Source organism: Penicillium riverlandense (genome assembly GCF_028828495.1).
Source record: "Penicillium riverlandense strain IBT 135883 chromosome Unknown utg000007l_segment0_segment0, whole genome shotgun sequence".
Classification (NCBI taxonomy): Eukaryota; Fungi; Ascomycota; class Eurotiomycetes; order Eurotiales; family Aspergillaceae; genus Penicillium; species Penicillium riverlandense.
In genome coordinates, this window is record NW_026643198.1 from 2094390 (window position 1) to 2108158 (window position 13769).

Here is a 13769-nt window from a genome sequence, read left to right on the forward strand (position 1 = left end):
TATCAACTTTGAATTGTCATGCTAGAAGTACTGCAACTCTGCTCTGTGGTATAGCTATACACAATGAATTAGATAGTGATATGATCAGCAATAACTCGCCCAATATGTGAGCCTTAGGAATAATAAAACAGACCCGAAAATAAGACATTAAACAAACCAGGCAAGAGACGGCTAAGCCTGCGCCGCTCGCGTCCAGAACTTCCATCCTTCTCTCCGCTCGTGCACCCCAACACCAACAAGGCGCTCGATACCCTCAGGCCCATCGGCATTCTCGAATTTTTGCTGATCAATCTCCTCGCCGCCTTCCTCGTCAGAGCCATTGCGCAGCACCGCGGGCCAGAGAACCCCAACGCCGTCTCCACCGAGAACGGTTTCGTATTTGATGAATCCCTCTGAGGAAAGCTTCTTCTCTAAATCGCGCACGACTTCCTTCTTCGCGTCTGGGCGCAGGAGCGTGATTGCGCAACCGCCGCCGCCGGCGCCGGTCAGCTTTGTCCAGCCAATGTCGGCGTAGTCGACCAGCTCGCGGATTCGTTCCAGGCGCGGGTGGGAAACACCAAGCGAGACCAGGCACCCGTGGTTCATGCGGATAAGAGTGCCGAGTTGTGCCAAGTTCTTTTCGGGAGAACTCTCGAAATCAGGGTCGTCGACAAGTTCTTGCGCCGACGTTGATACTTGATCAATGGCGTTAAGAATAGACTCCGTCACTACGGGATGTGATTCCCTGAGCCGGAAGACCTTGTCGACCTCTGCCTTCGTGGAGCGGGATTGTTGTGTGTCGACGAGCAAGAGAGGAAGTTCGGGGAAGTTAAGGAGGGGAGTGACCTCCGGAGGCTTGTTATAGTCTTTGCGGCGAAACATCACGGCCTTGCCGCCCGCGGCGACCGTGTTATCCACCCCACTGGGATTTCCATGAATGCACATCTCACCCACAAACGCCCATCGGTTGATGCGCTCGATCTGTGTCTCTGCCTCCTCGGGTGGCTGGTCCGGGTGCGGACCGGCCAACGTGCGGATCTGAAGAAGGAGTGCGGAACTCAGACACACACAGACACTGGCGCTGCTACCCAGACCGGCGCCGGTGGGAATTGTGGATCGGAGAGTGTAGACGGCGCCTGGGCTTTGCGGGGATCCCAGGGAGAGAAATAGGTAGAGAAAAGCGAATGCGCCGCCCACTTGGTGCTTGCGGATTTCCTCCGACATGCCTTTCCCCACGCCTTCGAGGTGCGGCTGGGTCGCGGCGACGAGTTCAGGGTCGAGGGAGGTGACGAGGTCGTAGTAGTACTTCTTTTTGGAGGGCTGGTGGAAAAGGTCCCAGGGCAGGGCGTCAATGTCCCACGTGTGGTCGAGGCCAATGTCTCTGAAATTTAGGGTGACGGTGCGGTGTGACTTGGAGAGGGTTGTGACGTGCAGGTACGATCTGAGGGAGATAGCCGCTGCCATGGCTGCCTTGCCGTGGACGACAGCGTGCTCACCGAACACAATGGCTTTGCCTGGAGCAGACACCATGAAGGCGGGCGCCATGGGCGAGGATGCCTTACGCGACATGGCCGGCCGATTTGTTTTCCCCGCGCTGTTCACTTGAGATGAGTCGGTGGAGGATGCGCTGTCGGAGAGACCGTCCGAGTCGACTTGGCCGTTGCCGTTAATTGAGGCGCGAGACCGAACAGGGAGGCCGTTCTGCGCGCCGCTGGGGAGGGGGTGGGTAGGCGTGCGACGCTGATTGGAATTGAAAGGTTCGGCTCCGTTGGTCTGCCGCAGACGTTCGGTCATGGTCTGGCGGGGGTTGCGGGAAGAAGAAAAGGGGAAGAGGAAGGAAAGGGATTAAGAAGTCGACGGGCGATGAACAATACAACAATGGGCAACAGGAAAAGTGAAAGAAAGGGAAACGGGGGACACGGGGTTTGGCGGGTCGCTGCCTCCCCCGCTCGGGGGCCAATAAGATGGCCCGAATTGGGTATTGGTCAGCGTGTTAGTGTAAACTAAACAGACGAAATTAGAATTTTCTTTTTTCTAGGCTAAAAGATTCGATAATTCTATCGTTTCTGCAGGGTATTCGCCTTAGAGCTGGTTTAGGTTAGTGTGTGCGGCGCAGTGCAGTAGCTTCGCCGGGATCGTCTCTATGTGTATCCTTGTCAGGATCCTCACGTCAGCTAGATCAGAAAGGAGAACGCCGCATTGAAAATGATTACGTGTGGACGGTTGACTCTCGAATACTCGTTTGCATTCTCTGCTATCAGCTATTCACATGGACACCTATTGTAATGGCGTGTTGTTACTCGACCTACGCCTGTCTAATTCTCCTTCCACATTGACGGCACACTAGAAAAGTTAGCCCTGTTGCCTACTAATCAACTCAAAGCCGTGTTTCACTTACGCCACTTCAACAACAGCACATCGTCCATTGCGGACAACATCTGTTGCCTCCTTGAGAGCCGGATCCAACTCCCCCGATGCCTTGACAGTAGCACCCCATGCACCCCCAGCAGCAGCGGCTATTCCAGGGTAGTCAGGCGAGGGGTTAAACGAGAGATTGAGATCTAACCAGGTGTTAGTTTTAGAAAACACATAGGCTGATTGGACATACCACTCCTGTTCGACTTTGATGACAAGCCATCCTTGTGGACAAGGAGCGCCGACACCTTGGGTGCATTCCATCCGCTGTTGTTCAAGACGATACACAGGAATGGAATGTTATAGCGCCGGGCAATCCAATACACGCTCTCCATCTGGCTGAAGAGATATGTTCCGTCTCCGACGCTGTGATGGCATTAGAATTTAATATCTCGTGATTTGGAGACACTCACATTGCACAAATGAAGGAACCTGGCTTGGCTAACTTGACACCCAGCGAGGCACCGCCACCCCATCCCAGGCCACCGGCCCCACTGCCGACGAGAGAACCTGGCTAGAATGATTGTAAGTGCTGTGAAGCCATCGTCAGATTGAGTAAACCTACCTGAGTTAGGTTGAGGTGGTTGATAACAGCGCCCGCGTTGGTGACAGCTTCCAGAACATAAATGGTGTCGTGTGGAAGGATGTTTCGCAATCTAGACGTCAAGTACGGGGTACTGATGACACCTTCGACAGACACAGTCTCCAAACTCCGTAAGGTTTCCCGCCTGCTTTGATAGCGATTGCTGCGTGCTTCAAACGCTTCGGTGTAGCGCCCTCTGTCAATGCTTTGCTTGTCCAGAAAGGCATTGAGTTGCTTCAACGCAATCACGCAACTGACTCGGAGTCTGCGAGTCATACTGATAGAAAATACTGGACATCAATGATTAGAAAAATGGCCTATGTAAAGGGGTCTGGGTAAGTACGCGGCATTTGCTGTTTGAGCGGATCAACATCCAGATGGAAGATTTTCGTTCCTGGACCGTCAACATAGTTCTAAAATGAAGAAAATAGGAACAAATACCTTTCTGTGGCTTTCCAGCGGTAGGGACCCATGGCACATCACAGTCCAGAATTAGAATCACATCAGCTTCGCAGACCTCTGGGTGTGTAGTAACAGTGACACCCAAATACCCTTCATGGTCACTCCGCAAGCACATATCAGAGCCTACCATTTCCACCACACTAATTGGCAGCTTATCGCAAAGCTCTGCCAGTAGGGAGGGGGCTTGGCGATTGCGACCCAGATATCCGGTAATGACCAGCGGTCTTTTGGCGCCTATTAGTGCAGCCGCAATCAATTCCACCTCTGGTTGGCATTAGCAGTATTCAGCTAGGCAAGAAAAGGCTGCTTACCAGACTCTGGTAGTGCACTAGGCGCAATCGGACATAGGGCTTGCTCTCCGAGATATTCCCTCTCCACACGCTATAGTCCGTCTAGTCAGTGGAGTTTTCGCCAACTCAGGCTGAGGCAGGCTCACTTCTTCAAGAACCTCCCTCGCAGCAGTCAAATAGGCCGGGCCTTTAGGGTCTGACATAGCAAGCTGCAGGGCTCGGTATACCATCTCCTTGACATTTCGTCCGGTTTTGAGTTCGCCGGTGAATCGGCAATATTGGCGGACAATCGCTGCTTGATCAGGCACGTCTTGCACCCAATGTATGAATCTAAGAAATAATCAGCTCTATTTCCAAAGACTCTGGGAGTTTACTCACTCGGTCCTTGAGCCTAGCAGTTCCCCATTTTGAGTGAAGGGGCTGAGACCTGCAAAACACAAAACAGGCACTCTGCTCACTGAGGCATTGTGGATGGATTGCCCCATAGCCAGAGTTCCGCAATCGACGTGTACGAGAACACATTGCTATGTTTGTTTCATTTAGTGGAAGCATATGGATAGACCGGCAATTGTCATACCGGAATACCAGTGACCTGGGCATACCCCAGTGCTGCGGACAAGGCCACCAGCTCAGAAGGACAAGTAATGATCTCGGGAACCTTGGTACTGTTTTCTGTCATAAAGTGAGCTTTTTCTGATCTGAAAGAACGCAGCTGGGTCGCACCTTGCTTCGCTCTTATTACAGCTTCCAGGATGGCGGGATGGTCGCTGCCCCTATTCCTCTTGTCAGAGAAAAGTCAAACGCGGATTACCAGTAGACGAACAGATTAACAAAGCAATGAGTAACACCAGCCTCCGCTTCAGAAAAAAGTTAGCCAGCTTGTTCAGAAATTATTGGGGCCGTGTGACGCACTCAGTGCTTCGAAAAACCCCTCGGCTGCCGTTGTCAACTTGCCATGCTTGACAAGCTTTTCACGATCACCGGGGGAATCCTCCTCCCACTCTACGGGCCTCTTGCGTGAGTATTTCTTTGCGGTCATGTTGGATTGACTGCAGCGCTAGGTTCCTGCAGAGGTTTTTTTTTTTTTTTAGGTAGGTGGGTAATAAAGTTGCGGGTTGCCGGACTTTATAGTTTCCTCTCCTGCTTTATTTCCTAGTTTTTCCGAAGCCAACCTAGCCGTTCTTAACTTCGTCGAGTCGCGAGTGTGGGGATGATCTGGAGCAGTAAGGTGCTTACATTTCTGTTTACCCCACTTCGAATAACTTGGTGATCCTCGCGTGGAACTTGGTTCCTCGGGGTCTCCGCGATTGGATCAATTCAGTGTGGGGGTGAAGGATGACGGGGTTAACGAAATCCACTCTGCGGTAGTCTCTGCTCTTTTGCTTTGCACGATTTCCCGAGCTCCAAGTCCAGTTCATCTTTGTGCCCACACCGGCCTAGGAATAAATCATGGCAATAAATCAGGCATTACGTCTCGTACCGGCCCGGCTTGTGCAAATTATTGAGCAACGTGTATGGACCTCGGGTAGGGATCGGAGCTCCATAAATCTTGACAATAGTTAGTGCCAGGGCATTGAAAAGTCAGTTGCAATGAAAATTTAGCAGTCCGTAGCTTGTTCAACTGCAGATTAGTATGCTTAGAGAGTGGGACTTCCCAACTCGGGGAGATGCCTGGCCAATCAACTAGATGACATAAGCATAAACATTCATTTGTGAATCAAGGGTCGGGATCTCCGCGAAACATACACGTTAGACCAATTACCACAACAATTCCCCGCAGTATGTCGACCGTGCAGCACCAGAAGACTGGTCTCACGACCGGACTCCGCAAGAAAACAACAGAAGCGTGCAATCCTTGCCGTGCACGGAAGCTGAAGGTAGAACTGCTCGCCAGATCGGACACGCAGGGCAAATGGAAACTAATCGAGGTAGTGCAATGGCCTCCTGCCTTGTCAATCATGTGAGAACAGCCACAATCAGTGCGCTTATGACCCGTCTACGACAGCTAGTAGGGTCATTGGGTAAGTGGTACCAGAAACCCCCATTTTCCCTTCGAGCTAACGTGAAGCCTAGAGGGCTTGATATTATCAATGCAAGGGTGATCGAACTAGAGCGTGCGGTATTTGGCGAGAGGACATATCAGCCGAGCAGTGCAGTCGATTCACCAGGTATTTGCTTTCGGTCTCCTTTGATTTAGTATATACCAAAGCTCACGTCGCAGGGGGCGCTGGCCACACCACGGACCAAAATATCTCTGGGGTGACCATTTTTGACGAACACAATGTATCATCATACGGGCCTACCTCCACCATCGCGCTTCTCAAATCAATGGAGAACAAGCTGTCCTGGTCGGAATCAGCTGATGGCCATAGTACACGGCCAACGAAAAGACCACGATGGGAATTGACTGCGCCTCTGATTTCTCACTCCGAAAGGGTCTCGAGACTGGATATCTATGCATCCGCCGATCTCCAAAGCGAAGGCACTTGGAAAATACGGGAGCACCTTGCCAACGCGCATGTGGATTGTTTCTTTCTCACCGTCCATGATACAATCCCAGTCCTGAACGAAGACACATTCAGATCTGCCTATGGACTCTTTTGGAACGCACCCCCTTCAGACTCCACGAACACTCACACCCGTCAGAGTCAATGCATGATCTACTCAGTCTTAGCCTTGGGTGCTCTATACTCCAAAGCCGCAGCAAATGATTCCCAGTGGGCAGCCAATTATTTTGCCGAGGCCCAGAAGCTTCTTGGTGGTGCACTTGGTGGAAATTGCCTGGAGATTGTTCAAGCTACTATGTTGATGGTAACATTTCTACCCCTAAGGCCGGCGTTTTTATCCTTCTAACAATTATCAAGGCGACTTATGCACATCACGTAGCTCATCCCAACCGTCAGTGTTTCCTGAAATTATCAAATTTTCAATTCTAACACCGTCTAGTCGCGTATGACTACCTGGGCATTGCCATCAGAGTTGCATATTCAACCGGGATCAACCGAGACCTTGATTCTGCCAGCGCCGCTGCAATCGAGACTCAGGCTGCACTCAGGACATGGTGGACTCTGTATAGCTTAGAGTCGGAGCTCTGCCTCGAATACGGAAAACCACTGTGCATCCGGGAGACTGATGCCAAAGCTGCTTATCCACACGAGCCCTTGGTAAGGGTTATTAAACTCACCATTGAGCGCTTAACTAATTAGCTCGACAGGACCTGGCCGCAAATGCGAGCAAGGTCACGTTTATTGTTTTCATGGCCAAGCTCAGCAGAATAACTCGCAAGATCATTGATCTGGTATGTTGCTTTGATCGTGATGACATTGAAAAGAAACTCACTAAATCTGCTATTCAGCTATCGGACATCAGCGAGAAAGGACTTTCGATGCAGTCTTATGTGGGCCGGCTTATGAATCACCAAGCAGAACTTATGACATGGAGAGGAGAGCTGCCCATACATCTCTCCCCTAGAGATAGCGTTCCCACGTCGCGGCTCCATGTATTGGAAAACACTCCGTGGATACAGCGCCAGTACTACGAAGTGGAGCTCCGTGAGTAATCATTCCGAGTATATGAAAGGTATCTAATAGATTTCTAGACTTCAACCATTTGATGCTCGTCGCGCACCGCCCGTTCTTTGCCAATGTGCACATCTCGACGCCCTTTTACTCCTCCAGTATGGCCAGGAGCGTTTGCATTGGTGCTTCGCGAGAGACAATACTTTTAGCACACAAGGCTCTCGTCCAAGATCCTGGCATCGACCATTGGTCATGTTTCTACCATCGTGTTGTCTCTGCAACACTGGTAGTACTCATCTGCGCCTTTGATAGCCCCGCAGACGAAAAGGCTAGTCTGCTGGAATTGTGCTGGAAAAGTCTCGAGGTGTTTCGTCACATGCGCTCTGGCTGTCCGGAAAAGGGAATTGCAATGGTTCAAAGTGCCTTGGTCAGTCTATCAAGACCGCAGGTAATACAAACAGATGAAGAGGACTCTTTTGACAGATCAGATGATGTAATGGCTGTTGGATAGAAGTTATATTTGACTTAGATGGCTAAATTTAGGCTAATATTCATTAATACGAGCAGCAAATGACCTAACTTGCACATATTACAGCCAATCTATTGATGTTCCAAGAACAAGAGAACAAAATGACACAAGCCCACAACTCCTGCTTATTCTCGAAAATGTGCATTAGAATCGTGCGCGAGCAACATCTGAGCTATTGGATTGTCCGCCGCCAAGCGAATAGGAGGCAAGCCATTGGCTTTAGAAGGCACCGTAGCTCCACAAGAAAGAAGCAGCTTGATCAGGTCTGCACCATTCAACTCAGCGGCAATATGTAGTGCAGTTTTATTATAATCATTTTGGAAATTCACATCCGCGCCATTATCAAGAAGCACCGTTGCGACAGCAACATCACATCGACGAGCTGTGCAAAGTAGAGGGGTCTGGCCGGTAAAACTGATGGCATTGACTTGAGCTCCGTGGTCAATGAGTAACTTTATTATGGCCACATCAGTATGGTAATTAGGATCCGCAGCAACATGTAAGGGACTGATGCTTTCGTGGTCGTCTGCCGCGTTCACGGGGGCACCAAGATCCAGCAGCTGCTGAACCATTGGCAGTGATGACATTCTCGCAGCGTGTTTCAACGATTCCAACCCATCGTTCCCACTGAGGTCAAGGCCAGAGTCAAGAAGCATCTTCATCATTTCCAAAGAACTCCCAAACTGGACAGCACAGCGCAATAGGCTCGGGCCCAGGTGGTCGTCTGAGAGGTTCAAATTCGCATGGGCACGAAGTACCTCTAGTTTATGGATGTCTCCTGATATCACGGCAGCGACTAGCGGGTTATCTTGATGATGGCGAAGGTTATGAGTCCAGGGTTCAGGGCGGACAGGGGGGTCGTCGTAGGCACCGTAGTCAATCAGCAACTTCATGATAGAGGTACCCTGGTTGTATTTTATAGCCCTAGTCAGGGGCTTTGTGCCTCGGTCGTTCACGAAACCGGGGTTTGCTCCATTCTCAAGAAGAATCTGGACTATAGCTGTATAGCCATAGGTGACGGCAATCGTTAAGGGCGTGTTCCATTCAAGGTCGAACGCAACAATATCCGGGTTCGCTTTCAGGGATAATAGGGCTCTCACAGCCCATTCGTGGCGATTTTCAACGTTTTTGATCAAAGCGCTCCCTCCGGTATGCTCCACGTTTCTTTTGAACAGCTCAAGGATGAGAAGGTTGTACAGAGTGCGGTTGGTTATCAGAAAGTGCAGAATATCACTTTCTGAATCCAGATGGGCTGCAATTAAGAGTATTATTTCATTCGGAAGGGCAGTAAGAGGCATGTTATTGATGAAGGTATGTTAAAATCTTGCGAAACGAAGCTGAACAACTAGAGTCAGATGGGGGCTGTGCGGGACGACCCCGCTATTCCTGGATAGGCAACTATACTTCAGGCGACTGGGTACAAGGTGTGTAAATGTGGACAATTTCTAAGAGGGGAAAGTAAATGGTTATTTTGAAATAGCGCAGCCACTACGCTACTTGTCTTCTGGCTCTATAAAGCTTCGCCTACTATTGTTATATGTAATGCATTCTAGCTAATAAAAGGCTACCGTGGCCATGTTTGGATTTGGGACGAAAATACTCCTAGTCCCTGTTCAGATGATTCGAAGTTTACGTCAGTTTGGTGTATTCTTGGGGTAAGCTTTCTTTCCATTAGCCATACGTTCTTCGAAAGGCCTATGCGCTACACCAAACAATGGTTGCTATGCATCTAAACTATAAGAGTGACTGTCTGACTAGATAGTTAAAAAAATTTGAACAAAAAGCCATAGGCTCTATATGCATCAAAGTCCAAGAGAATTTGCAGCATATAAACAAGACACAAACTATATGCAGGGTCATCACTCGTCACAGGTTCATCGTCACGGTCATGCTATTGCTGTGGACCAGCAGGCACGGAGGCAGCCCTTGCCACAGCACCTCCAAATCATCCACGTAGGACATACTGTCCTCCTCTCGGAGGGAAGTACCCTCCACCGGCGATGGCAGTGTTGTGAAAATGACAGCGGTCTCGCCGCTCTGCTGAACCATCAATTCGTTCAAAATCAAATGCTGTGCGCGGCTTGGAAGATCGTTGAAACACAGAGGAATGGAGGCAGGTCCGGGGTATCCCGTTGCGGGCTGGTCGTTGTTGCTTGTGGAAGTGGGGGACGGAGCGGAGGGTCGCCGTGCATAGATAGAATCCAGCTTCTGGGCAAAACGAGGCGGCGAAGCGTTGGGGGCGAACATGATGGATGGCCCTGCCCCTTCCTCCTCTGTGTTGACTTTGGCTTCGGGGATTGGCGACGAGCTGAATCGATTGCTGGATGCAGAGCGGCTTATGGTGGGACGAGGGGCAGGGGACTTGCTCTTGGGCGATATTTCGTCATCTCCTGGTGCAACGATGGAGGGGATCGATTGAGCGCGTGTAGTCCCTTCTTGTGCTCTTGCAGTGCTGGAAGATCCTGCACTGGGACTGTCATCATCATTACTGGACCGATCAAGTGGTCGGAGCAGGCCCGATTTCGAGCTGCTCTCGTTTCGACCACTGGCCATGTCTTCCTCGTCACCATCATCAATTTCCGGTTCGCTGATATATGGTTCCAGATCGCTGTCCTCGCTATTTTCAGCTGAGGTCTCCGGACTATCGTAGTCGACAAACGCATCCAGTAATCGATGTGTTTGCATGCCCAGTGGGACACCCCCAAGAGCCCGAAAGCTGGACACAGATCGCTTTCGCGAGGTGCTCTGGATCAACCTCCTCAGGCCGGTCACACGTTGCTGTAAAGGCTTGCCTCCACTTTCCGGGCTTGAGGGGCTTTGCCAGGTGGCAACTTTCTGCAGTTGCTGGGCAGGGTCACCCACTGCATCCGAATCCTGAAAGTTCTGGAAAAGGTTGCGAGCTCGTACCACACCTAGCCACCATTCTTCTCCTCGCAGAACTGAATGAACATTATCTTCAGCGTCAGCTACCTCCGGGGAGGTATCGCCATTGACGATGATTCGGTAAGCCTTCAGATCGCCGCAGGCAAGCCAGAAGACCAAAACTTCGGCTTCTATCCGCAACTTCTCCAGAAGTGCTTCGACTCTTCCTCTTTCATCTTCCACGTCGGTCTCATACTCGACAAACACAGCCACTCTTAGTTTGTAGGTTCTCTTCCAAGATGGGACGGTGTTGAGAATGCAACCCAGTTGAAGGATAAGGGTATAAGTGTCGAAATTGGTCGTCAGGACGTTCTGCTTGCTTTCGGTATCAGCCCCAAGCTCAGCAGACATCTGAATTGGCCACAGGTCGATATATTTCTTTGTGTGACGGTCATGAGGATCGGGTAGCTCAAGGTCCTCGAATCCCTTAGCCACGGCGACATTAATTCGCAACTTAAACAAAAGGTCTTCGAGAATCGTGACATAAGTTTTGGAGCTCATTGTATTTGCCGAGGCTGCCTCTTCGGGCGCGTCATTGCGGGTGCCTGACGCAGCTGACAAACGTCTAGACTTGGTTGATTCTCTCCGCAAGCCGGTCATTGACACTGTTTCGACCAAGGACTGATTTTTTCGATATTGGTCAATCACGACAATGTTAGGTCGCATTCCTCCCAGTCCAGAATTCAGAACAATATTCCGCATTCCCCATTCCACCGCAGGCGATACAGATATATTGACAAAGGCCTTGATCTTGGAGTATTCAACGAGCTTGGTCCATGCTGTCTGCTGCCGGCGTGCTTCCGGGACCGCCGACGAGAAGTCTTCGTTTACGATGACATGTCCAAGAACAAAAAGAGCACCTTTCTTCAGCGAGTTACAAAAGGAGACCATTTTGTACTGTCTGTCGAGATCAGCCACAAATAGCAGAATCTGTGGCCGCCAGAATTTGACATGCTCTTGCCGCAGCCGGAGCAGGTACTTGCGGACCTGGTGGTAGATCAGGCTCTGGCTAACATCACCCCACGGTTTGGGTGGCGAACTGTAGTGGATCAACAAGAAAAGCACCACCAGAATGCCAACACAGCCTGTGGCATACAGACCGTCCACAAAGAACATGCTGACCCCGGAGACTAGAGTTCCAGCTGCAGCCGTCTGCCAGTTGAAGTAGTGAAACGACGGCCGAAAGTTCGGTGCAGAGCCGATCTTCAAGAGAAAGCAGGCCAGATTCGTGACCAGGAAAGTCATCAAGTAGGTCATGGTGACAAAAGACGCGATACGATTGATATCAAACAGCATCGTAAGTTGAGCAAACACGAAAGTCACAATTATCGCGTAAATTGGATCGTCAGTCTTCCGGGTTCCTTGTCCGAAAATCCCAAGTCCTGGGAGTAAACTATCTCGGGCAACGGCCTGGAGTAGCTTGGCAGATCCGATAACCCCCATCAGCGAGGAAAAGAATGAGGTCGCAAATTCGCCGAGAAGTATGACTGCATCGGAGGCATTGACCTGTGAGCAATTTAGTTGGGCCCGGATAGTACTTCCCAAAGAATGTTTCACATACGACCTGAATCACATTCACGTTATTATAAAAAGAATCCCTGGTGATTGAAGCTGCCATGGCCAAAATAACAAGCGTGTAGGTCATAAAAGTCAAAGCCAGGCCCGAAAGGGTACCTTTGGGGATAGACTTGCTCGGGTTCTTCAGATCACCAGACATGCTTGCACCAGCAAAGATTCCGCCCGTTGCAGGGAAGAGAATCCCAAACAGATCTTGAAAGTTCTCTCTCCCTTCGGTCTGACTACCCGCAGCGCCTTTTGTCAGGTGAGGTTTCAGATTCTCAAGCAGTGTCCTCACGCGGAGGCCCGTGAACTCGACTCCGTGTTCCGGCCAAGACGAGGGCTTCATGAAGATGGCCGACAAGGGGATGCTAAACGTGGCCACGAGTAGGATGACCAACAGCCCATTGCTCGCCCGTGCGAAAATTGAACTTCCGGCCATGCAGATACCGGTGCAGAAAACAAGGATAATCGTGCCCCACAAGTACTGCCACCAAAAGCCTTCCTGGAGGAAGTTCGCCCAGTTCCCTGAATGGATCCCAAAATTCTGGGTAAAGCAATCGACGAGACCAACAGCGTTCATGCCGGTATTGAAGACGGAGCCTAAATAAAAGACCAACCCAATGGACCCGCCAAACTCGGGGCCGAGAGACCGAGAGATCAGATAGTATGCACCTCCGCCTCTCACTGTCCCGTTCGTTGCAATTGCGGAAAGAGACATTGTCGTCACGAGATTGATCGTGTATGAGATAATGAGCAACACTTTGACAAATTAGCCATACTTTCCCAAAACCCTAGCCAATTTTGCATACCGAGAATGCCCAATACACCTGCCTGTCCTAGAATGAACCCAAAACGAAGGAACATCAGAATGCTCAGCACATTCAATGTCGTCGGAACAAATACGCCGGAAAGAGTCCCGAGCTTCTTGGGCTCATCGGTTGAGCGGAACCGATGCCCATGTTTGTGGTCCTTGTGGGTACTGGATTCGTGTAAAGGCCCGGCAGGAAAGATTCTCTCTCCGCTGCCTTCCTCTGCTTCCGTATTGCGGTCCCGTTTATCCCACCACTGAGCGATACCGCGAAAGAGGTTGGTAGGTACCGACTCACCCGGATCGAGGCGTGCGACGTCCTCCTCGGCGGTCCTGGTCGAGAAATTTGGGCGGCGGCGGGACATCGCGTCGGAGGAAGGCCTGTCGGTAGCCGTTCTGAGCAAGTAGATGTCGTGCCCTGGTTATCTCACATGGCACAGGGCTACCAGTTGTGTTTGTAGGACCAGCCAAGCGTAGTAGGTCGAAAGGGAAACAAGTGACGTGGGTGGGCGGGGAACAAACAGTGCAAATTCGGCGATCACTGGCTGACACTTGACCCCAAGCGTCACATCTCCCCAAACTCTGGCCCCAACACCTGCACGACTCAAGCCACCCCGACGCCTCAAGACCAGGTCTGATTCACGCCTATTCTGGCTGCCCGTATTATTTTATGGGAAAATACCAGTGACGCCTCGGCCAATCC

At 50.8% G+C, this 13769-nt stretch overlaps 5 protein-coding genes across 5 annotated transcripts; 1 reads left to right on the forward strand and 4 right to left on the reverse strand.

The window, feature by feature from the left end:
• Window positions 1-171: 171 nt before the first annotated feature.
• On the reverse strand, window positions 172-1773 carry erg12 (mevalonate kinase; the record flags this gene model as incomplete). Its single annotated transcript, XM_057199841.1, has 1 exon — window positions 172-1773. The coding sequence occupies one exon, from the start codon at window positions 1771-1773 to the stop codon at window positions 172-174; it is 1602 nt and encodes a 533-aa protein (XP_057050542.1).
• Window positions 1774-2294: 521 nt separating this feature from the next.
• N7474_008432 (uncharacterized protein) lies at window positions 2295-4768 on the reverse strand (the record flags this gene model as incomplete). Its single annotated transcript, XM_057199842.1, has 13 exons — window positions 2295-2322; window positions 2378-2540; window positions 2588-2760; window positions 2808-2908; window positions 2960-3267; window positions 3321-3371; window positions 3419-3703; window positions 3751-3820; window positions 3876-4059; window positions 4108-4253; window positions 4307-4394; window positions 4541-4586; window positions 4642-4768. 13 exons carry the CDS (start codon window positions 4766-4768, stop codon window positions 2295-2297), a joined length of 1770 nt encoding a protein of 589 aa, XP_057050543.1.
• Window positions 4769-5510: 742 nt separating this feature from the next.
• N7474_008433 (fungal specific transcription factor domain-containing protein) lies at window positions 5511-7758 on the forward strand (the record flags this gene model as incomplete). The annotated part of the gene is made up of 9 exons (XM_057199843.1): window positions 5511-5689; window positions 5742-5750; window positions 5803-5897; window positions 5951-6540; window positions 6594-6627; window positions 6676-6893; window positions 6944-7027; window positions 7085-7280; window positions 7328-7758. 9 exons carry the CDS (start codon window positions 5511-5513, stop codon window positions 7756-7758), a joined length of 1836 nt encoding a protein of 611 aa, XP_057050544.1.
• A 143-nt stretch (window positions 7759-7901) lies between these two features.
• N7474_008434 (uncharacterized protein) lies at window positions 7902-9074 on the reverse strand (the record flags this gene model as incomplete). Its single annotated transcript, XM_057199844.1, has 1 exon — window positions 7902-9074. The coding sequence occupies one exon, from the start codon at window positions 9072-9074 to the stop codon at window positions 7902-7904; it is 1173 nt and encodes a 390-aa protein (XP_057050545.1).
• A 568-nt stretch (window positions 9075-9642) lies between these two features.
• Window positions 9643-13461, reverse strand: N7474_008435 (putative cation chloride cotransporter; the record flags this gene model as incomplete). Its single annotated transcript, XM_057199845.1, has 3 exons — window positions 9643-12204; window positions 12260-13017; window positions 13068-13461. Coding segments are annotated over 3 exons (3714 nt in total), but the record flags the coding sequence as incomplete, so codon positions are not given.
• Window positions 13462-13769: the final 308 nt, after the last annotated feature.